The sequence below is a fragment of the Trichosurus vulpecula genome, chromosome 5 (assembly GCF_011100635.1).
Source record: "Trichosurus vulpecula isolate mTriVul1 chromosome 5, mTriVul1.pri, whole genome shotgun sequence".
NCBI lineage: Eukaryota > Metazoa > Chordata > Mammalia > Diprotodontia > Phalangeridae > Trichosurus > Trichosurus vulpecula.
The window spans coordinates 145220922-145246638 of NC_050577.1; the positions used below are offsets into that span (position 1 = coordinate 145220922).

At 37.5% G+C, this 25717-nt stretch overlaps 1 protein-coding gene across 1 annotated transcript in view; it reads left to right on the forward strand.

Annotated features, from left to right (window-relative positions):
• The window catches only part of LAMB4 (laminin subunit beta 4), a 140509-nt gene that overhangs the window by 43613 nt on the left and 71179 nt on the right, over nucleotides 1–25717 (forward strand). Inside the window, exons 12-17 of the mRNA XM_036760117.1 lie at nucleotides 1627–1706; nucleotides 2396–2546; nucleotides 8611–8736; nucleotides 10335–10505; nucleotides 21240–21361; nucleotides 22835–22955. Coding sequence (XP_036616012.1) covers nucleotides 1627–1706; nucleotides 2396–2546; nucleotides 8611–8736; nucleotides 10335–10505; nucleotides 21240–21361; nucleotides 22835–22955 — 771 coding nt within the window. The remainder of the gene's footprint in view (nucleotides 1–1626; nucleotides 1707–2395; nucleotides 2547–8610; nucleotides 8737–10334; nucleotides 10506–21239; nucleotides 21362–22834; nucleotides 22956–25717) is intronic.

A 25717-nucleotide genomic window follows, 5' to 3' on the forward strand; every position in this document is an offset into this window, starting at 1 on the left:
AACTACTTAGGTTCACATCCTATACTATTTGCTACTTAATACCTATGTGTTTGTTGTCCTTTAGTTGTTTGGTCATGTCTGACCCTTCATGATCCCATCTGGGGTTTTCTTGGCAAAGATACTGGGGTGGTTTGCCATTTCCTTCTCCAGATCATTGTACAGATAAGGAAACTGAGGCAAACAGGGTTAAGTGACTTGCCCAGGGTCACAGAGCTTGTAAGTGTCTGGTGTCAGATTTTAACTCAGGAAGTCTTTCCTGACTCCAGGCCCAGCACTCTATCCACCATGCCACCTAGCTACCCCTATACCTTGTAGTCTTAAGCAAGTCACTAGACCTCTCTTGGCCTGTAAAATTAGAGGATTGTACTAAATCTATAAGGTCCTTTAGGGAGAGGGTCTAGATTTGTGATTGATAAAGAAAAACTCCCCATTAAAGGAACTCCTTCTTACCCGTGCAGGTTGTCAATTTCTCTGAAACTTAAGAGTCTTAGTCTCCTAAATCACTGAGAAGTTGAGTGATTTGTTCAGGGTCACGTGGCTAGAATGTTTCACAGACAAGACTTTGACCCATGTCTTCTTGGCTCCAAGGCCAGTACTCTACCCGTTATATCATGCTACCTCTCATAAGGTACTGTAAAACTCTAAATTTATGATCCTATGATACTAAGAGGTGTCAAAGTCACACAGAGGGGTAGCAGAATCAGGATACAAATTCAGATCTTTTGAATCCCAAATCCACTGCTCTCTCTACTCCCTGAAAATGCCAAAATGAAGATCTGACAGATATTTGATTTTTTTCATATTTCATTTTCTTTTTAAAAATTTGTTGTATCTTGAACTTCACAAACACCAATAAATAGGAATGAACAAATATGAGCATTTTCATATGCAATGAAGAATAGAAAAAGAGGCTTTTACATGAAATGGTTAATTGAGATAGTGACTATTATATACACCTTGGACTTTGGACTTAAAAATATTATGTATGTATATTTATATGGTTTCCCAAAATTCTTGGTGCAGATTTAGCTTTTTGGAATATCCTGTATAAAATATATAGTGTATATTTTCTTATATGTTATTTATATAAAATATATTAATATATGTTCCATATTAATACAATACAGTATATAACATATACTGTATTATATTAATATATGTCCTCTATTTATATGATTTAGCCTATATTATTTACTATATTATATTATTATTTATCATATATAATAAAATTGTATATAAGTTATATATGATATATAAAATAATCCCAGAATTCTTCATGTATTTTTAAGCTTTAATATATATCATAACATAGCAATATGACATAACACAATAGCTGTGCAATGTTATATATAAATTATTTTACGTATACTCTACAAGGTGTTCTAAAAGTCTTAGTGCAGTTTTAATCTCCCTCTTTATTCTATTGTCAAGCAGCAGGGATGGGAAAATATGTCAGCACAGACTAAAAATGGTGGTTTAAGTGTTCAGTTACACTCCATACTATGGTTTATTGATATTGCTTGGCTTTTTCGATGCTTCTCTACTGAATTTTAATGACTTTTACATCATTGTCCATAATAACAAATGTTTTTGTACCCAAAATCACCCACATTTTTTTCATTCTAGGTTGGATATTGGGGACTTAAAAATAATCTGCATGGTTGTTCTCCTTGTGACTGTGACATTGGGGGTGCTTATAGCAACCTGTAAGTTAATGAAATGGATGATGGCATTTCATTATTATATTACTCACCTACATTCCCATATAAAATACATGTTTTGTATAATTTATTCAAACATTACTATAACCTTAAATGAGCCACTATATTAGGAAAGAATTAATTGATCTAGATAAGTCACTATGATTTGATTAATTTTCATTATTTTCAGTTGTGTGGTGAACAAATTGTACTGAACAAATGATGGTCATGGGGCAGGGAATGGTGGGGGGGAAGAAAAAAAGGAAATTTACATGATTATTTTGTTGTATATTTGAAAAGAGTAGCAATTTGTGCATAGTAGATTTGTAGTTTCATGTGCAATCATCTTCTTATTGTACTATTATGGAAATGCTCATTTTATTCCATAAATTAAAAATATTTTTAAAGCCAATTGTGTTGATAATCAAGACTAGGGAGACAATGCTACTTCTCACATTCCATAAATAAAGGAGAAATCTTAGCTTGCCTGTGTTACAGGTAAAGAAACTGAGTCATAGGAAAGGAGCCAAGGTAGTTTCCCATAGTCACTGAATAAGCACAAGATTTAATTTTCATTTCAAGACCTGCTCCATTGAACCCCATAGCTTCCATGCACTGTCCCATAGATCCATTATCTCTTCTTTATGCTATCAATGAGCAGTTCCCTTCTTTTTCTTCCTTGCTTTTTCTCTTAGGTGCTCCCCCCTCAATGGGCAATGTGAATGTCGCCCTCATGTTATTGGCCATCAATGCACAGAACCAGAACCCGGCTACTTCTTTGTGCCTTTGGATTTCTATATATATGAAGCTGAGAATGCCATGCCCATCCCTGGATCTGCATCCTTGGTCTGTACTTAACTTTTTTCTTCTTATTGCATTGAATGTTAGGAAACACATACCCACCTACACACCAACACACCCTCTTAAAACTATATTTGAAGTATATAGAATAGAATTGTTTTGCTTCAAAATGGATGTTTATTTGGAATCCATTCAAGCCTAGAAATAAAAAGTTACCTTTATTCAATTAAATATTTGTTAAAACTTACTAGGTGTAAGGTGAGATATAAAAGAATTTTCATTGTCCCTGCACTGTCCTAGACAAACAAGACCAACACACTCAAAACAGCACTACAAGTCCATTATAATCAAATCCTAAATTTTGTTATTCAGATGTTAAATGTTATGGAAATTCAGGAAGAGATGAATGGAGATTGGATGCTTGAGGATATGGTCCTTGAACTGAGATTTGAAGGATGGGTAGAGTTTGGATAAGCAAAAAAAACAGAAAGAATTTTGAGGGTCAGGTCACAAACTAAGCAGTTTCTCAGAGTTGTTTTTATAATTTTTTTTCTGCAACTACATCTTCCTAGATTATAAAGTGTATCTCTAAAACATTAGTGTAGGTTTAAGTTTTAATAGTTTTAATAATTTAAAACCGCACTACTTTTGGACCACTGTATATTTCAAAGCACCTGTATTCTCATCGATATGGGTATTCCCTCCATTGGTTCTGATTGAAACCTATCTATTACTACTTATCCTCAGCAAATCCTGCTCATGCTGTTCCATAGATTCTCCACCTATTATGCTGTAGGTAATTTTCTTGGTCTTTTTTCATTTCAAGGGAGTAGTGAGACATGTAGGTTATCTGCAGATTTGGAGTCAGAAGACCTGGGTTCAAATGCAACCAAAGGCAGAAACTGAGTCACTTACTATCTGTGTGACCTTGGACAACATTTCTGTGCCTTCCTTCTTCATTTGTACAATAAAAGTGTTAAAGATAACGTGTAGGGAGGTGACTCTGACTCTATCATCCTTTGAGGCTATGATCCCTTACCCCTCACTCCCATTACACAATTATCCCACCTTTTTTTCTAATTATACTTTTTTTTGGAATGATAGTCATAATTCCACTTCTTATGCATAGTTCATCAATGGAAATACACTGCAGCCTAATTGCTGCAGAGGGAATAAAGATTGAGGAATTCCGTAAGGAACTTGACAATAGCCTTCAAAACAGATCAACATTTGTGCTGATATTTGATAATTTCAATGGGGAGGACATAAAAATTATGTTGGAATCACTGCATTGAGAAATTAAAAAGGTCAATAGCTTATAGACTACTCAAGGGATTCTTATATAATGAAGTCTTTCTTCAAGAAGTGAGTCAGTCACACCACTACTCCGGAGGTGAGTCTGTGTTTCTCTCCCCACCAAAGACCTGCGCTGGGAAAGAGCTGAGGCTTCCTGTTACTGTAACTCTCCCCATCGATTGGTACCCGCGCAGTGGACATGACGGGGGAAAAATCCTCGAGGGAGAAGCAGCGTAAACACAGCGGGTCAGAGACCACGATGTACGCAGTGCCGATCCCGGCTGGCAGAGAGCGACGGAAGCCGAGAAGCACGGACTCTACGAGTCTCCCTCTTCGCCTGCCACAAGAAATGAAATGTCCGTTGCCATCTGTGGAAAGGGAGAAAGAAAAAGAAATAGAAGTAGCCTAGTGATATTGAAGAAGGTGGATTGGACCTCACTGTATCACTAAAACCAGTTAGCTTCTACATAGCAGATAAAAAAGAAATGCTTCAGCAGTGTTTCTATGTCCTAGGAGAGAAGAAATTGCAGAAGATGCTTCCTGATGTCTTAAAGGTGCTGAAATACGTACTTTGTCAGACTCAGAGTACACATAGGATGAGTAAACCTCTTCTTGTTTTGAAAAAGTAAAAATCCTGATTTTATGTCCTTTTTCCAGAAAGGGGTGGAGAGATATTGCCGTTGCCAGAGTTGTGAGACCTTCTCTCACCCTGTTAAGAGTTTTTTCTTCAGTAGGGCTCTTGAGAACACAAAAGAATGAATCTTTCTGAGAAAGGATCTTTAAAACGTTTAGAAAAAAAATTTAAAGCATTAAAATGCATTTAGACATTTTTATAGAACTTCTAATGTATGAAATAACTATCCAGAATATAAATGCTAGTGTAAAAAAAAAAGTTAAATTGTGCATGGAATCCAGTGTACCGTCTACCATATTTTAAGAAATCAATACCTTTACATAATTAATTAATTGAGTATTAATATATACAGATATCACTATTTCTATTTTAGTATGTTTTGGAGAATACTAACATTTTTTTACACATCAGGTCTGTATTTGCCAAAATTTCCACACAGAATTTCACATTTTCATGAAAAATACAAAATGTTGAATTATAAAAGAGAAGAGAGTCAAAAGGTGCTAGATATATTATTAGCATCAAATATCTTTAAAAGAAATTTATTTTATCTGAACATTCAGGAGCTAGTTACTGATGCAAGAATCATATCAAAATCAATTGTATTCAATCAGCATCTATTAATTGAAACAAAAGCTAAAATCAACATCAAATTTGAAAAAAAAATTACATGATGTGATGTACAAACAGCTTCAACCTGCTTATTCAAACAAGCTATTGATAGCCAAAAAATGGAAATGAGAAATGGTAAAGGAATTGATGTTGATTATCACCATTTACTGCAAAAATTTAACCAATGTAAAGCAGTTGCCATAACAAGGAGGCTAAATGGCCCAAAACCCACTTAACCAGTAAACATTTAATTTCCTTGCTAAATGGAGGCAAAGGTAATATCAGTTTAGAATACAAACTCCCATTCAGATGGCCCAGGTTTACTACCAGCAACTACAAATCTATAGCCTATGGTCTCAGTCCTGAGTTAGGTCTACTATCACTGTGTCCAGACTCTGTTGGATATCCTTTGTATCCATGTAAGATGGGAAGGGGCTGCCTCTGGTTTCAACTTTCCCTGCCTCTTTGAACAAATGATACTTTCTGATATTCTAATGGGTACTAACACTCAATTTCTTCCTCATCAGTGTGAGAAAGTGTTGAGGGGTTGCAATCTGCATTGTGAAAGGGAATAACTCCTATCTTTAACATATAGTAAGCACCCAATAAATATTTTTCATTCATTCATTCATCAAAAAGATCACAGATCCCTCAAAATATAAAAACATGTCTTCTATGCCATTTTCATACGCAGATAAGTGAGTGATGGTAATGTATTATTCAAAAAAAGTGTGTCTACAGGGGCTTATTTTGAATCAAAAATATGTGACCATACAAATGTGATCTACTACAGAAAATCACCCATGGAAGACTGACTATTCCCTTCTAATGCTTTTGTTAAGAACATCCCCATGTCACAATAAGACGTTGTTATAATAACATTGTAGAAATAAAATAATAAACATATGTGCTAGCATTTTCCCATGTCTTCTTCATAAGATTTATTTGGTAAAAGCATACTCTTTGATCTTTTCTATTCTTTTTAAAGTTACTTTTTGCAATACTTTGAAAATCCCTCAGAGCTTTTAAAATCTTGTTATTTACAACATGGATTTCATCTGTGTGTATTCAGTCCAATATGAACCAATGGGAGCATAGGGACAGGTGGAGCAGCTTTCTGGGCCTCTCACTCCCTGCTAGCTGGCCCTTTCTCTACTTGGGTAGAGGGTGCACTGAGTTGTGTTTCCATTGCTGGAATGTCTTTGACACTTTCCCTCTCCCCAGGTGGATTGGGTTGGAAGGGATACTGTTGTTCCCTTTATAAACTGAGTAACTTAGAAAACTTTTTTAATGATAATTTACATTTTCAATGCCTTGGGAACAATGGCACTAGATGCATTTTTGTATGCTTAATAAATAGCTTATTTAACAATTAACTATTATTTATAGACTTATTTATAATATATACTATAGAAATATATAGTAGGCTATACTATGTACTACAGTATTCTATATTATATATCATATATTTATAGTATGTAGTTATTTAATGAGTATAAATAGCAATTGTTTTCTGTACTGGCCAGAAATTTTGAGGGTCTTCCCCTACCAGATTGATATTTTTGTGATGGTAAATTAGTCTGTCTTCTGTCTCAATTCTTACTTAGCTCTTAGTCATTAAATGGGCATTGCCTCAGACAAACTGAAGCCTGGGAACGACTTTAATTTAAAAAGACCAAGGTCATTCACTGCATCCCAGGCCATCACCAGTCATATTGACTTTTATCTTGCTACTGGACTTCGATGACTCTGGAGGAGTGAAGCTGACCACTTTGCTCAGGTCTGCCTCACTTAAATCCAATTCACACACAAGTCAAGACATCACCCAGGTGATGTCGTTGGTCCCCTTTGAGAATGAAGGACGAACAACTACAGATACAACTGATGACTTCATCGTCTTAAGTTCCCATTTCCATTTCTTCATTTACTACATTGGGTATTAAGGTGATATAGTTCAAATGTGAAGCCATTATCATGACTGATGAGAATAGATTGCTATAGAAGTGCCACTGCATCTGTTCTACTTCATACTTATTTGTTGCTCTCAACCCAGTACCACATTTAAATTTTCTTGAGATAATTTAACTTAGCTGAGTCTCAAACCAAGCTTTCTTTAGGCCTTTTTCCCTTTAGCTATTTTATGAAGCAACATTACTCTTAATCTTCCATATTTCTACTCTGTAATATATTGTAAATGGATTTGGACCCTACATAATCATCAGTTTTGGCTTCCATGTTTCTGTGCTTGCCAAAGAAATTGTGTTTGCTGGCTAAAGTAGTTTCCAGGCCTTTCAGACTCTTTATTGTAGCAGCTTTTGGCAACAGTAAAAACTTCTCAAAGAAATGTTGACATGGTCTATGTCATCCCATTTGTCCACTTCCCACTTTTCCAAGTTGACAGCTTATTTAAAGGGGTTGGCAGAGAACCATGCTATGGTACCATGTTTTCCAAGATAGTTGGGGAGACTGCTTTGAAATTGCTTATTTTTTATAGTAACATATATGTAATCTCTGTTTTCAACACATTAAAATTAACACTGATGTTTCCTAACTGGATCAGATTCTTCTATGCCCACTTTCACACTGAAGACATTGGGTAAGGTATCAAAGAACATGTTGGTTTCACTTTGAGGATCTTGTCAAGTTCTTCATAGGAATTCTCTACTTGATCCTCTGCCATAAATGTTGTTGACACATAAGCTGCCATTATCTTCATGGTGGTCTATTTGCTTATAATTATCACAAGCACTTCAAAGTCACAGCTTATTTAAACCAAGCATACCATAGAAGAATGTTTCTTATTGCCTTTGGGAGTACAATGAAACTAACCTCAATAACTACTTTATTCATCTCTCTAAGGAAAGATAGTTGAACTGTCCTATTTAATTACAACTTTTCAAATTTCATCTACTTTCATTATAGTGATAATATCAATTTGAATTTGGCTCATTTTCTCCAGTAGATTGGGAAAGCATTGGTTATTGGATAAAGAACTTTAAAGCAGCATTATAGGTGGTTTAAGAACAATTTGATTCTAAATACACTCTGTCCCACCTTTCAACCAGTCTCCTACAATCACTGCAGAAATAGGGTTGAGTTCCTGGTTTGGTTTGTTTCATTTCCATTTGATGATTCTTATGGTTAAAAAAAATCATTAGCTGGTAGCTAACTAATCTTCCATCACTGAGCCAGCTTCCAGCTTGGAAGAATCAATCAATCAAAAAACACTTAAGTGCTTCCTATGTGCCAGGTGCTGTGATAAAACCTAGTGATGCAAAGGAAAAGGAAAAACATTCCCTGCCCTCAAGCAGTTTATATTCTAATGAGAGACAACATATAACTCAGCACATAAAAAATACAGAATAGATGGAAAGTAACCAATCAATCAACAGCTATTTATTAAGCCCTGATAGGTTTTTTGTCAGGCTCTCTACCTATCAGGCATTATGACTTGTATACCTCATGAGAATCAGAGTCACTTTCATGCCATAATGAAGCATAAGTCAGACTCTGAAGTTGTCAACATGAGCCTTAAATGGTTAAACTATCTTTCTTTTTTCTTTTCAGATACTGGCAACAGCCTTACCCCACTGTGAAGTATATTTTCAGAAGCAAGGAGGTGGTTTCACAATTGACAGTGGAAATATAATATTGGAGAGGAATAAAATACAAAATTCACAGGGACAGAGTGAAGTAAAACATATTTTTATTATTATCCCTTGCTCATTTTGTCATCATGAATTGAAACTGCAGAAAATAATGAACCAAAGCTGAAAATTGCTTCACTATGTAAGAGTGTGTGTGTGTGTGTGTGTGTGTGTGTGTGTAACTTCCTCCTTTTAAGAATATCATCCATTTCACAACACTGGAAAAAATGGATAATATTATCTACAGACATAATCTTTGAAAATACATAGTCACTATGGTCAGGGAGAGTAAGTACAAAGACTACTAACTTTTTAGTAAGGGAATGTGGAGAACCATGGAATGGCTCTTTTTGTAGCTTATTGAAAAGGAAGATCAATAAGCTAGTTTCCTGATTTCTGATATTGAAGAACATGTCATTGTAGTTGGTCAATGCTAGGACGTTCCATATTCTCCATAACCTAATGATGCTTGCTTGATAAGGGTACTACAAGGCTGTACCACTACCTCAAATAGACCGTTGGTCTCTAAGTCAGTTTCAAATCCTTTTTTTGAGCCTGGGTCTCTCTGCAGCAACCACTCATAGCCTCATAGCTCCTGCTGTTGATCAGAACAAAAGCTTTGACTTTCTCTTACCTGGGTGGGTTGACCCCTCCTTAGGGAGCCCAAGAGCCACTTCCCCACATTTCCAGTTGCTTACTGTATTAGTGCCAAAATTAATACAGTTTTAGCCCTGCTTCAGCTCAGAAACTCAAGTGTTCCACCAGCCACAGCCTCCAGGTAGCCAAGACTATCTTTGAGGATTTGGGGTGGAGTGGGAGATGGCTCTAGCTTTCATTAGACTTCAAGACCCTCCAGCTATGGATGTTCTTCTAATTCCATGTTGATTTGGAATCTTGAAGATCCCATGCAGATAAGCCAGTTATGAGGCCACCAAGGATTCAGAAGTACTAGGTGATGATAAGGAAGAAACAAGGAGGTTCCTTTCAACCCTGAATTTTCTCTGGGAACAATAAAATAAATGAATATTTCAGGATTTACACAGACGAAAGTTCTAATGAGTCATTCCACGTGGATTTCCATGTTGTCATGCTATAGGATATAAAATAGGGGAAGAAATTACATATGATCATGGGAATATGCTCTGTCTTTCTCTTCTGTTATTTTGGCCAGAATCCCAGTCAGTATCTGAGAATATTAAACCATCATTATGAAACCTGCTAGATTCATTACAGAGTGTTTAAGTTAAAAGTAGCTCTCAATGGGAAAGCTTTAAAACTGATTATTCCATACAATAATATATGTCCACGCTGCATTTTCAGCCTAGCCAGATTGCCACAAACTATTTCCAAGGTATGATAGTTTACCCAGGGCTCAGGCTCAGATTGAGTATGTGGGCATGGGCAGCCTGATATAGAAGAAAGCATGCTAGACTTGAAACCAGGAAGACCTAGGTTCAAATCCCAACCATGGCAAGTCTTTTAACTTCTATAAACCTCAGTTTCCCCATCTCTAAAATGAGGGAGACCTATAAGGCGCCTTTCTGCTCTCAATCTGTGATCCTGTGATTCCAGGAAGCCTTTTTTCTAACCTCTTTCTATTGACAATAAGCATAATTGTGTGTATATATTCCTTGATCTTTCTAGGTCACAGTGACTTTTGATCATGTTGTCATCAAAGAGCCTATTCCTGGGAAACCTGTTACGTGGACAGGGCCTGGATTTTCCCAAGTTCTCAGTGGGACCAGCCTGAGATTCACCATCAACAACCTCCCCTATGCTATGGACTATGCCATTGCTATTCGTTATGAGCCTCAGGTATCAATTAACTCTACCTTTATGTGGAAAACTGATATGGCAGCATTCTCTAACTAAGTACTTTCATTCAAACCTTTGAAATGATGAAAACTAGGGCAACTGGATACTATTACAAAGCTAAAAGGTTGTTTCAAAATATTAAAAGAGAATAGGAAGTCATAAGGTTACCTTGTTCCAGAGACAAAAACTAAAGTAAAAATTTTGTACTTAAAGCAGAAGGTTACTAATGAAGTGGTAATTTAATATCTGAATAAGAGCATTTTAAGAATTAAAGATAATTGCCTTCCTCTGACTTTCCATCTAGTGATTAGATGAGCACGCATGTAGGGTTACATGAAGCTTATATACAGTTTTAGTGTGCCAAAAAGGGACAAGAAAGAAATTGTGCCTTGACTTTTGCCTAACCATCATATGGAATGGAATAAAGGCATGCTGTCGAAGCTTTTCCTTTCTTTATTAAAACATCTAAGGCAAGAGTACCTAACCTTTTTAGCTGCTATTCCTCTCAGTTTTTGGTAAAATTGCCTATATTCTGTATCCAAAAATCTGGAGTTATTCACACATAGTCACATAAGAAAGTAGTTCAATTTCAGTAGAAAAATGTATTTTTTACCAAATATTTCCTAATACCCCTCAATAGGCTTCTCACAATTTAGAAGCCCTAATTCTAATTTTTTTCATTTTTTTTGTTAAGAATCTATTTTTCTCTTCTTCCTGCCTCTCTCCTTACCCCATTGAAAAAAGAAAAGGGAAACACAAAACTTTTGTAACAAATATGCATAGTTAAGCAAAACAAATTCCTGAATTTGCCATGTCCAAAAGAAAAATATTTCCAAGTAGTGCCCTGAGACTATCACCTCTCTCTCAAGAGATAGGTAGAATGCATCATCGTGGCACCTCTGGAATCATGATTAGTCTTAATGTTGATGAGAGTTCTTAAGTGTTTCAAAGTCGTTTGTCTTTACAATGTTGGGTAAAGCCTACTTTGTACAATTTAGTCATGGGGAGTGGGGATGGGAAAGATAGTTCTAGAGTGCTTTCCAGAGTATCTGGCCCAATTCACAGCTCTACCAAGAATGTATCAATGAGACCGGTTTCCCATAATCCATCCAATGTTTGTCATTTTCCATTTTTGTCAGCTTTGTCCATCTGATGGATACAGGGTGACACCTCAAAGTTGCTTAAATTTGCATTTCTCTAATTTATTAGTGAGCGGGAACATTTTTATGAGGCATATAGAGATAGCTTGAATTTCTTTCATTGAGAATTGCCTGTTCATATCTTTTGACCATTTGTCACTTGGGAAGTTGCTTTTAGTCTTATAAGTGAACTACTGTTCTAAGGGGAAAGGGTGAACCAGAGAAGGAAAACAGTTATCCAGAGCAGTGGTATCAAATTCAAATAGAAACAGGGGCCGCTAAGCTGTATATAAGGATACTTGTGGGCACATGTTGACTTAGAAAAACACATATAAAATTTATCTGTGTCATATTGTGGGGCAGCTACATGGTGCAGTGGATAGAGCACCAGGCCTGATGTCAGGAAGACTTATCTTCATGAGTTCAAATCGGGTCTCAGACATTTACTAGCTGTGTGACCCCGGGCAAGTAACTTAGCCCTGTTTGCCTCAGTTCCTCATCTGTAAAATGAGCTAGAGAAGGAAACCACCCCAGTATCTTTGCCAAGAAAACCCCAAATGAGGTCACAAGGAATTGGACAGGACTGAACAACAACAGAGTATTATTGTTTTTTTTTATTTTAACTATTTCCCAATTAACATTTAATATGATTTGGGCCATACCTAAGAGTGTTTGACACTTCTGTTCTAGGGGACACTACTGCTGAATCATATAACCAGAGTCACAACTAGGAATCCTCATACCTAGGTCAAATTCAGCAAGGCAAGAAAGTAGCGGTAGGAGTAGAAACAGAGAAACCAATCTGACCAAAGGTGTAGGTGTGCCAGCATAGGAGCCAGATGCAAAGAATCTGGCCTTGTACCCACTAGAATTTGAGTGAGAAGGCAGGCCTGGGGAGGGTAGAGACAAGATGGAAAATTAGGGGCAGCTACTCGACTGAATTCTCCCAATATTCCCCTTCAAACAACTTTAAAATAATGCCTGAAATCAAATGTTGGATCAGCAGAGCCAACAAAAAGTAGGGTGAGATATCTTTCAAACCCACACAGAGTGGAGGTCCAGTGGAGGTCTGTCCAGAGCAACAATGGCCACAGAAGCAGCACCTTCGGGAGGTCTCAGAGCAGACATTCTGGGTCAAAGTTCCAGGGCAGAGAGGGATGCTAGTGGTCAGTCATGAGGAAGCAGGGGCCCTGGTTATAGTTCCACTGCGAAGAAGAGTGATAGCTCATGGAGTGCAGGGGACCAGGGGCCCTTCCTTGTTAAAGACCAGAACACAGACCAGAACAGGGAACATGCCTCTCCCTGGATCACACTGCCTTAAAAGCACCAAAAACTTGTAGACCCCCAGAACTAGCTCTGAAAACAGTAGCACAAAAAAACAGCCTAAAGCTTGGAACAGTCTCCCTTCTTTCCCCCCACCCCAGGTACAGAGACCTCAACTTTAACATAAAGTTCAAAGTCAAGAAAGAGTGTGGGAAAATGAACAAACAACAACAACAACAACAACAAAAGAATTTGACCATTAAAAACTACTCCAAGACATAAACTCAGAAGAAGAGAACAATGTGAAAACAGCTACTCAAAAAAAACTGTTGCTTGGACCCAAATCCAACTAGAGTTTCTAAAAGCATTAAAGAAAAAGATGAGAGTAATAGAGGGGAAAATAGGAAAAGAAATGAGACTGATGCAAGAAAATTATGAAAAGAGTACATAGCTTGGTAAAAGAGGCCCCAGAAAAATATAGAATAAATGTTTAAGTAAAAATACTTAAAAAACAGAATTGGCCTAATGGTAAAGGAAGCACAAAAAATTCACTGAAGAAAAGAACTCCTTAAAAATTAGAATTGGTCAAGTGGGAAAAGAGTTACAAAATATAACTGAAGAAAATAAATTCTTAAAAATTAGAATGTCTATAAGACATCAAGAAACTAAAACAAAATCAAAAGAATGGGGGGAGGGAATAGAAGACAATGTGAAATATCTCATCAGAAAAACAACTGACCTAGAAATATATTGAGGAGAAATAATTTAAGAATTATTGGACTACCTAAAAGCAATGATCAAAGAAAGAGCCTAGACATCATATTTCAAGAAATTATCAAGGAAAACTGCTCTGATATCTTAGATCCAAAGGGTAAAACCAAAATTGAAAGAATCCACCAATTACTTCCTGAAAGAGATCCCAAACTCCCATGAATACTGTAGCCAAATTCCAGAGGTCCCAGGTCAAAGAGAAAATACTTCAAGCAACCAAAAAGGAACAATTCAAATATTGTGAAGCCACAATCAGGATCACACAAGATTTAGTGGCTTCCACAGGTGGGGAGGGCGGCAGATGAAGGGTGCCTGGCTAGTAGGCAGCAGGAGAGCCCTCTTGGCTGCTTGGTGAGGTTTTGGACGCTTGCCGTGCTCTCAAGAAGCAAACAGCTTCAACCTCAACGCAGCCCAGGCTGTGGGAGGTGATGTTTCATCTTTTCTCAGAAATCCCTGATGAGATGGAGGCCAAGAAATACCTCAGAGGAAGAAGAGGGAAATAGTGTGTTGAAATGAGCTTTTAATTTTGCAAAGAGCTGCTTTCCTGGGGGAGGGGGCTGGGAGGAACAGTAGAAAAGAAACTGTCAGTGCTTTTCCACAAAGGAAGAGCTAAGGCCCTTCCTCTCCCCACTACCCCCTCCAAAGGCCTTCAGGGATCAGTGGATTTCAGTTCAGAAGCTGGATAAAGACCTTGTCCCTCTTTTTAAACCATCAGAGGTATGTAAATGGTATTGGCTGTCTCAGGAAGGGGCCATAGAGATGGATAGCTAAATTACACAGTGGATTGAGCACTGGACCTGGTGTCAGGAGGACCCGAGTTCAAATTCGACCTTAGATACTGTGTGACCCTGGGCAAGTCACTTAAAGCTCTCTCAGCCCCAGTTTCCTCATCATTAAAAAGGAGATAATAGCACCTACCTCCCAGGGTTATAAAGATAAAATTAAAATACTACTTGTAAAAAGCTTCATAAATCTTAAAGGGCTCCATAAATGCTGCTATTACTAATAGAGTACAGTGAAGAACCAGTAAGAATTGTAGCTCCCATGTATCCAGTGCTTTATGCTCTACAACAGCCCCATGGGGTAGGTGTTGTTGTTCAGTAGTGTCTGACTCTTCATGACCCCATTTGGGGTTTTCTTGGCAAAGACAGTGGAATAGTTTGCCATTTCCTTCTTCATCTCATTTGACAGATGAGGAAACTGAGGCAAACAGTGCTAAGTGTCACATAGCTGGTCACATAGTCATAAGCCCAGGGTCACGTAGCTGGTAAGTGTCTAAGGCTGGATTTGAAGAGCTGAAGCCTTATAATATAATATTCTGCCATGCAAAGGATCTAGAATTACAACCAAGATTCACCTGTCCAGCAAAATTGAATGTAATACTTCAGGGGGGAAAGATATTTAATGATATACAGAATTTACAAGCATTCCTCATGAAAAGATAAGAGCTGAGTAGAAAATTTGACATTCAAATAGAAGACTCAAGAGAAGCATAAAAAGGTAAACATGAAAGAGTAACCATAAGTGGAGTTAGAGCCAAAATGGCAGAGAAAAGGCAGCAATTCGTCTGAGCTCTCCCCTCTGAACACCTTTAAATAATGCCATAAAACAATTTCCTGAAGCATCAGAACTCACAAAAGGATGGGCTGAAATAATTTTCCATCCAAAGAAAATTTGGAAAGTCAGCAGGAAAAGTCTGTTGCACCTGGATGACAGCAGAGTTCAGTACCTGTGCAGGCCATGTCAGCACAGAACCAGCCCCAGCAAACCAGGAGCAGGCCTTGGGAGGCACTGAACTGGCCGTGGCTGCTTCTGGAACTCTCAGCCCACAGACTGTAAGGACAACTGATCAGAAGGAGATTACAGGGGTCTCTTTGTTGGCATTGGGGGCAGGACTCCGTTGCTTTGCCCATACTCAGATCTGGAATGCAGTCCTGGGTGGCAGTCTCAGGACTGGGAGGAATACTAGCACACCAGAACTTGCAGCTGCAGTATAGCAGGGACCCTCCTCATAGTTCCAAGGCAGAAAAGAGTCCTTATGGTCACTCACAGACCAGAGCACAGGCCAGGAGAGTAGTAAATGCATCTCTCCTTACATCATACCACCTTGGAAGAACTGAAAACTTACTGAAAAAAAAACTAGAAGTATCTCTGAAAACAACTGCACAAAACCCCTGAAGCTTGGGACAGTGCGCCCTCCACCCTAAAAGAAGAGCCCCCACTTTAATGAAGAGTCAAAAGTCAAGGAATAGACTGGGAAAAAGAGCAAACTACAGGAAAAAAATTCTGATCATTGAAAGTTACTACGATGACAAGGAAGATCAAAACACATACTCAGAAGATAAAGTCAAAGCTCCAAAATCCAAAGCCTCCAAGGACATATGAATTGGTCTCAGGCCATGGAAGAGCTCAGAAAGGATTGTGAAAGTCAATTAAAAGAGGTAGAAGAAAAAGTGGGAAAAGAAATGAGAGTAATACAAGAAATTCAGAGTGTCAACAAATTGGTAAAGGAGACACAAAAAATACTGAAGAAAATAACAGCTTAAAAAACAGACTAGGCCCAATGGTAAAAGAGGTCCAAAAAGTCAATGAGGACAAGAATGCCTTAAAAAGCAGAATTGTCCAAATGGAAAAAAGAGGAAGGAAAAAAACCTCCTTAAAAAGTGGAATTGGCCAAGTGGAAAAGGAGGTACAAAAGCTCACTGAAGAAAATAATTCCTTAAAAACTAGAATTGAGCAAATGGAGGCTAATGACTTCATGAGAAATCAAGAAACAATAAAACAAAACAAAAAGAATGAAAAATAGAAAACAATGTGAAATAACTCATTAGAAAAAATAACTGACCTGGAAAAGAGATCTAGGAGAGCTAATTTAAAAATTATTGGACTAGCTGAAAGCCATGATCAAAAAAAGAGCCTAGACATCATCTTTCGAGAAATTATCTAGGAAAACTGCCCTTATATCCTAGAACCAGAGGGCAAAATAGTCCTTGAAAGAATCCACCAATCACCTCCTAAAAGAGAGCCCAAAATGAAAACTCCCAGGAATGTTATAGCCAAGATCCAGAGCTCCCAGCTGAAGGAGAGAATATGGCAAGCAGCCAGAAGGAAAAAAAATTCAATATTGTAGAGTCATAGTCAAGATAGCACAAGATTTAGCAGCTTCTACATTAAAGGATTGGAGGGCTTGGAATATGATATTCTAGAGGGCAAAGGAGTTAGGATTACAACCAAGAATCACCTACACAGCAAAAATAAGTATAATCCTTCAGGGAGAAAAATGGGCATTCAATGAGATACAGAACTTTCAAGCATTCTTGATGAAGACCAGAGCCGAATAGAAAATGTGATTTTCAAATACAAGATTCAAAAGAAGCATAAAAAGGTAAACAGGAAAGGGAAACCATAAGAAACTTAATAAGGTTCAATTGTTTAGATTCCTACATGGGAAGATGATACTTGCAATTCATAAAAACTTTCTCATTATTAGGGCAGTTAAGAGTGGATGTTGACAGAAGGCACAGGTGTGAGTTGAATATGAAGGGATGATGTGTAAAAAAATAAAATTAAGGGGTGAGAGACAGGAATGTACTTTGGAGAAAGAGAAAGAGAGAGGTAGAGTGAGGTAAATTATCTCACATAAAAATGGCAAGAAAAAGCTTTTACACTGAAGGGGAAGATGGGGGAGGTGGCAGGGGAGATTGGGAGTGAACCTGACTGTCATCAGAATCAGCTCAAAGAGAGAATAACATATTGGGTATAGAAATCTATCTTAATCTACAGGAAAGTAGGAAGAAAAGCAGATAAGAGAAGGGGGATGGAATGATAGAAGGGAAGGTAAATTAGGGGAGGGTGTAGTCAGAATCAAAACACTTTTGAGGAGGGATAGAGTGAAAGGAGAAAGAATAGAATAAGTGGGGTGGGCAGGATATATATTTAGCAATCATAACTACGAAAAATTTAAAACAAATTTCTCTGATGAAGGTCTCATTTCTCAAATATATAGAGAATTGAGTCAAATTTATAAAAATAAGAACCATTTCCCAATTGATAAATAATTAAGAGACAAGAATAGTTTTCAGATGACAAAATCAAAGCTTTCTATAGCCATATGAGAAGGTGTTCTAAATCGCCACTGATTGAAGGAATGCAGATTGAAATACTAATGTACTACCTCATGCCTATTAAATTGGCTAATAGGACAGAAAAAGAGAATGACAAATGTTGGAGGGGATATGGGAAAAATGTGACATTGGTGGAGATGTGAGCTGATTCAACCATTCTTTAGCACAATTAGGAACTATGCCCTAAGGGTTATAAAACTGTGTATACGCTCTGAGCTAGCAGTGCCACTACTAGGTCTATATCATCAAAGAAATTAACAACAAAAAGGAAAAGGACCTATATGTATGGAAATATTTATAGCAGCTCTTTTCTGGTGGCAGAGAGTTGGAAATTGGGAGGATGCCCATCAATTAGGGAATGGCTCAACAAATTATGCTATGTGATTGTGATGAATAACTGTTGTGCTATAAGAAATGATGAGCAGGATGCTCTCAGAAAAACCTGGAAAGACTTACATGAGCAAAGTGAAATGTGCTGTGTACAAAGTAACAGCAATATTGTAAGATGATCAGCTGTGAATGACTTAGCTATTCTCAGCAATACAATGATCCAAGACTACTCTGAAGGACTTAGGTTGAAAAATGCTAACCATCCCCAGAGAAAGAACTGTTGGTGTCTGAATATAGACTGAAACATACTTTTATAAACTTTCTTTATTTTTACTGAGTTTTTTTGGTTTGTTTTGGTTTGGGTCTATGTTTTTTTACAACATGACTCACATGTAAATATGTTTTGCATGGCTACACATGTATAACTTATCTCAAATTGCTTGCTTTCTCAATGAGGGGGGTGAGGAGAGGAAGAGGAGAGAATTTGGAACTCAACGTTTTAAAAATGAATGTTAAAAATTGTTTTTACATGCAATTAGGGAAAAATAAAATACTAAATAACTTTTTAAAGGGAAAAAAAGAGAGTAACCATAAGTGACTCAATAAAGTTAAACGATTTACATTTCTATATGGGCAGACAATAGATGTAACTCCTAAGAACTTTATGATTATTAGGGCAGTTAAAAGGAGTTTATATAGACAGAGGACATGGGTGTGAGTTTTTTATGTCAGAATCATCTCCAAAATAAATGAAGGGGTGAGAAAAAGGAATGCAGTGGGAGAAGGGGGAAGGAGAGATAAAATGGGGGAAATTTTTTCATATAAAAGATGTATACAAGGAAGAGCTTTTACAATGAGGAGAAAAAAGGAAGGTTGGCAGGCAATGCTTGAACCTTACTCTCATCAAAATTCATTATAAGAGGAAAGAAAATACACATACACACACACACACACACATTCATTTGTGGGTAGAAATGTAACCCACCCAGTAAGGGAAAAGGAGAAGAGAATAAGAGAAAGTAGGAGAGATGATAAAGGAGAGGGTGGATTAAGGGAGACAGTGATTAGGAGCAAAATAGACTTTTGAGGAAGGACAGGATAAAAAGAGAGATGAAGAAACAGAAGATAATGGGATTGAGGGAAATACACAGTAATCAGAACTGGAAATGGGAATGGGATGAAATCACCCATAAAACAGAAGCTGATGGCAGAATGGATTAGGAACCAGAATCCAACAATATGTTGTTTATAAGAGACACCCTTGAAAAAGAAAGACACACAGAGTTAAAATAAAGGGCTAGAGCAAAATCTTTTATACTTCAGCTGAGGTAAAAGGAAAAAAAGGTAAGGTAGCAATCATGATCTGAGACAAAGCAAAAATAGACCTAATTAAAAGAGATAATCAAGGAAACTACATTTTTCTAAAAAGACCTCATTTCTCAAATATATACTAAGTATAGAACTGAGTCATTTACCAAAATAAGGGCCATTTCCCAGCTGATAAATAGTCAAAGGATATGAACAGGCAATGTTTGGAAGAAGAAATCAAAGCTATTTATAATCATATGAAAAAATGCTTTAAATCACTAATGAGTAGAGAAATGCAAATTAAAACAACTCTAAAGTACTGCTTCACACCCATCAGAAATGGCAAACGCTGGAGAGAATGAAGGGAAAATAGGCATACTAATGAACTGCTGGTGGAGATGGTCCAACCATTCTGGAAAACAATTTGGAATTATTCTCAAAGGGCTATAAAACCTTGCATACTCTTTGCCCTAGCAATACCTCTACTAGGTCTGCACCCCAAAAAAAGTCAAAGGAAAAGGACCAATATGAACAAAAATATTTATAGAAGCTTTTTGTGGTGATAAAGATTTGGAAATTGGGGACGCTCATCAACTGGGGACTGGCTAAGTTGTGGTATATGATTGTGATGGAATATTATTGTTCTATAACAAATGATGAAAGTGGTGGTTTCAGAAAAAACAGGGAAGACCTATTTTAACTGATTCAAAGTGAAGTGAGAAGATCTGGGAGATCATTGTGACCAATAACAGCAATGTTGTAATGATGATCAACTGTGAAAGACTGGGCTACTCTGATGAATGCAATGATCCCAGACACTTCCAAAGAACTCATAATGAAAAAATGCTACCCCACCTCTAGAGAAAGAACTGATGAACTCTGAGGGCAAATTGCAGTATAATTTTCTTTATTTATTTTTCTCTCTTTTTTCTTTGAAATATGGCAAATATGGAAATATGTTTTGTATCATTTCATATGCATGATTGATATCATGCTGCTTGCCTTCTCAGTGGGTGGGGGAGGGATTAGGAGGAAGAGAGAGAATTTGGAACTCAAAATTCGAAAAGAATATTTTAAAATAAATAAATAATAATTAAAAGAAAAGAAAGCAGGCCTAGGAGGAGGATTTTGCAAGTTATAGTACATTAGGGCAGTGGGAAGGGGAAAAGGAGGGCAGGCCAATGGTAGGAAGTATAGAATGCTGATTTACAGCTCTGCTCACAACCACCTTCACTGTTGCAGCTGGAACTTAGAGCTCTTGTTATCCTGAAATGATGAGCCTGCTTATCTTCCCACAACATCTTAAAACAACCAAAAGACTTTAATGAATTTTAAGTTGGCAAATACATACAAAAGCCTTCCCAAGATGATAAATTTATGCATTTGTCCATAGACCAGACACATCTCAAACAGCTTTGTAAGCAGCTTCAATTTGAACAGCTTCCAGAATGTAGTCAATTAGCCTATGTTTGCGCAATATCATTTAACAATCCTGAAGAGTCTTCCAAATTACAAAACTCTGTTTCCAAATCCAGAGGGTGTTGTCAAGAATTGTTTTAGTCATGGGAAGTGATGGTTAAGGTTAAAATGGTTAGCAGTGTCAAGGTTTTCTAGGTCTTGAACACAGCTACAGCCAGTAAAAATGTGCCTTCTCTCTACTTCACAATTCAAATGAACATTGGTTACAAATTTAGTTCTGTATCCTTATTGATGTCATGGATGTCATGTCCATTAATGTCATATTCTTGATAGAATTCTCCCCCCTCACCAATACAACCTTTTGTTTATTGAATGTTTAGTCTTCAGCTGATTGGACAGCCCGCATAGTGATTAACCCCTCTGGAGCTTCAAGAGGTGAACACTGCAGATATAAAGGACTTCCACAAGAGCCTCAGACTCTAGCCTTGCCAGCTTCCGTGAGGTAGGACTATCAGCTTTTCTTACATTTTCCAGATTTACATATTTGGACATTATTGGCATGCTAAAAATGTGTTAAGTGGGAGTTGCTTTGAAATGTGAGAAATTAAAATATGACTAGAATGAAAAAATAAAATGTTTATTTAGTTTTTTGTGTTCCTTTCAGCTCCAGAGCAAGGTGATGAGTTGAGATCAGTGATTCCATCCCATCAGGGACTTTTGATGGAGCATAAACTTAGGCCATCATGATGAATAGAACACTAGACCAAAACATGGGTCCCATCCTGTTTCCCTAAGAATGGAAAATGAACTTGTTTTAATTCTCTATTGCTATATGCAGAGCTATAACTAAAGTAGGGCAACCGGAGCTCTCTCCCATGGTGCTAAAATGTAGAGGGCACTATTAGCACTCATAGATCATCTGTAGTGTAGAAACACCTGAACATGGTAAAAATAAGAAGCTGTCAGATCCCAGCTTTTTTCCCTACCATTGGTTGCACCCAGGTACACTTCCAGTCTGTGCCTCTCCTTCCATGCTCCCAATTCACCACACACATTGTCCTTCCCAGCAACAACCTCATGGTAGCCCTTCTTCCCTCAGTTTACTTGCCGAAGCACAGAAATACAGAAAATTTTAGTTGAGTTTCTGTTTATGTGACTGTACCACTTGTCAGCATGTTGGATGTGCTACTAATATATTGAAGCAGTTTCCAACATACTCCCATGTGGCACATTCAGAGAGATCAGCCATGGAAAATCAGAATAAGGTGATTTTATAATCCATTGTAATCTGGGTGCACTAGAATAGATCTGGCATCAGTCCTAGACACTATAGCCCTCTCCGTGATAGAGACAGAATGCAGCCAGGAGGACGCTTAAGATTATTTGGTGGCTGTTTTCAGAAATTTCTGCATGAACTACCCCTTCCACCTTTAACAGCTAGAGAAGTTACATCAGCAGAAATTCCATTGAGCATCTACTGTAGAGACTGTTAGATATGCATTTAATTGAAAATATTTTGGTTTTTATTCACAGTAAAGTCGATGTGCCAGCTTCATAGAATCTTGCATTTCGTTGTTGTTGTTGTTGTCCAGTCATCTTTCAATCGTGTCTGACTCTTCATGACCCCATTTGGAGTTTTCTTGGCAAAGACTGGAGTGGTTTGCCGTTTCCTTCTCCAACTCATTTTACAGATGAGGAAACTGAGGCAAACAGGGTTAAGTGACTTGCCCAGGGTCACACACTAATAACTGTCTGAGGTCAGATCTGGACTCAAGAAGACGAGTCTTCTTGACTCCAGGTCTAGCACTCTGTCCAACGCACAACCTAGTTGCCCTGTCTTGCATATAGTAGATGCTTAATAAATGCTGGTCAAATGAATAAGGAAGGTAACAAATGACTGAATGAATGGCAGTTTTATGTAACAGTAAGCAGGGATGCCTATAACTGATCCAAAGTCTTATTAATTTTGAAACAGAATTGCACTGCTTTCCACACCAGTCTGCCTAGAACCAGAAATACAGTATTCTATAGATGTTCACTTTTCTCAGTCATTTGCTGTGGATTCACAGGCTCATGGACATATTTTGATTGATTCGGTAAGTGGCCATATGAATGATGCTTCCTTTGCACCTGATTTCCTTGGTAGGTTTACTTATAGAATATCTGGAGAGAATTTAAAGCAATCGTGGGCTAGGATTTTGTTATGATACTTATTGCTATAGAATTCATCATTAGGTAGGTCCATTTTGTACCCCAATCAAAAGAATTTAGTTATTTTAATCCAAACTATTTCAATACCTTAGACTATGAAAATATCCTAATTATAATGGGTTTTCATTTGTAGGATAGTATATGGTATAGCACTAGAGCACAATTACAGCAAGGCTTCAAATTAGTGTCTTCAAATTGTATTAAAGCAAAATTTAAGGTAAAAAAAAAACAGAAATATTTTCCTGACTTTCCTAGGCCTAATTTTGGATCCCACAAAGGCACCAGTAGGGTCTAGTGGAAAGAACATTAAACTTAGAGTCATAATCACAGATTTAGAAATGAAAGGGATCTTATAGGTAATCTAGTCCAATACCATTATTAACTTTTTTTACAGGTTAGGAAACTGTGACCCAAATAAGTAAAGTGATTTGCCAAAAGTCACATAGACAGTAAATGTCAGAGTGAAGATTCAAATCCCTGTCATAGGACTACAAAATTAGAGCTAGAAGGTGTCTCAAAAGTCATATATTCCAATACCATCTTTTATTTAAGATGATGAAACTGAAACTCAACGACTTGCCATAGTTGCAAAGGTACTAAGTGTCAAATGTTCAGTCATTTTCAGTGCCCTACTCTTTGTGACCCCATTTGGGATTTTCTTAGCAAAGATACAGGAGTGATTTGCCATTTCCTTCTCCAGCTCATTTTATAGATGAGGAAACTGAGGCAAACAGGGTTAAGTGACTTACCCAGGCTCACACAGCTAGTAAGAGTCTGAGGCCAGATTTTAACACAGCAAGATGAGTCTTACTGACTCCAGGCCAGGCACTCTATCCACTTTGCTAGCTATTTCCAGCTGTCAAAGTTTGGATTCAAAACCAAGTTCTCTGACTCCAATTGAAATGCTCTCTTTCCTATAATATGCTTACTCATCGATCTAGGTTCTGGTCCTTGTTCTAAGAGTTATTGGGAGGTGATATTAGGCAAATTCCTTCTCCCCAGGCCTCAGTTTCTACATCTATAAAATGAGAAGGATGTGCCAGATGATCCTAAGGTATCTGCTAATTCTCGCAGTCCATTATTATTGGACTTCTTTGCAGAAGGGATTCTGTTGACGAAGTTGGGGCAGAGGGCAGAAGTATAAGGAAGGAGGCTAGTCTAGCATATCTAATCTAAAAGATCATTATTTATGGGGGAAACAGGGAATGATAGAATTCAGATTCTAGATATATTAACCTCCCTTGACCTCGGTGTCTTTTTTTTTAAGATACATTATTTAATATTTTTAGTTTTCAGCACTGATTTTCACAAGAGTTTGAATTACAAATTTTCTCCCCATTTCTACCTTCCCCCCCACTCCAAGATGACATATATTCTGATTGCCCCATTCCCCAGTCAGCCCTCTCTTCTGTCACCCCACTCCCCCCCATCCCCTTTTCCCTTACTTTCTTGTAGGGCAAGATAGATTTCTGTGCCCCATTGTCTGTATTTCCTATTTCCTAGTTGCATGCAAAAACTTTTTTTTGACATTTGCTTTTAAAACATTGCGTTCCAAATTCTCTCCCCTCTTCCCTCCCCACCCCTACTCCCTAAGAAGGCAAGCAATTCAACATAGGCCATATGTGTATCATTATGCAAAACCCTTCCACAATACTCATGTTGTGAAAGACTATCTATATTTTGCTCCTTCCTATCCTATCCCCCGTTATTCAGTTTTCTCACTTGACCCTGTCCCTTTTCGAAAGTGTTTGCTTTTGATTACCTCCTCCCCCTATCTCCCCTCCCTTCTATCATCCCCCCTTTTTTATCTCCTTCCTCCTTCTTTCCTGTGGGGTAAGATACCCAATTGAGTGTGTATGTTATTCCCTCCTCAGATCAAATCCGATGAGAGCAAGATTCACTCATTCCCCCTCACCTGCCCCCTCTTCCCTTCCTACAGAACTGCTTTTTCTTGCTACTTTTATGTGATATAATTTACCCCATTCTATCTCTCCCTTTCTCCCTCTCTTAATATATTCCTCTCTCATCCCTTAATTTGATTTTAATTTTATTTTTTTAAATATCATCCCTTCATATTCAACTCACCCTGTGCCCTCTGTCTATATATATATATATATATATATATGTATGTATGTATGTATGTATATTCCCTTCAGCTACCCTAATACTGAGGTCTCATGAATTACACACATCATCTTTCCATGTAGAAATGTAAACAAAACAGTTCAACTTTAGTAAGTCCCTTATGGTTTCTCTTTCTTGTTTACCTTTTCATGCTTCTCTCAATTCTTGTGTTTGAAAATCAAATTTTCTATTCAGCTCTGGTCTTTTCACTAAGAAAACTCAAAAGTCCTCTATTTTGTTGAAAATCCATATTTTGCTTTGGATCATGATACTCAATTTTGCTGGGTAGGTGATTCTTGGTTTTAACCCTAGCTCCTTTGACCTCCAGAATATCATATTCCAAGCCCTTCGATCCCTTAATGTAGAAGCTGCTAGATCTTGTGTTATCTTGATTGTGTTTCCACAATACTCAAATTATTCCTTTCTGGCTGCTTGCAGTATTTTCTCCTTGATCTGGGACCTCTGGAGTTTGACGACAATATTCCTAGGAGTTTTCTTTTTGGGAGCTTTTTGACGAGGTGAT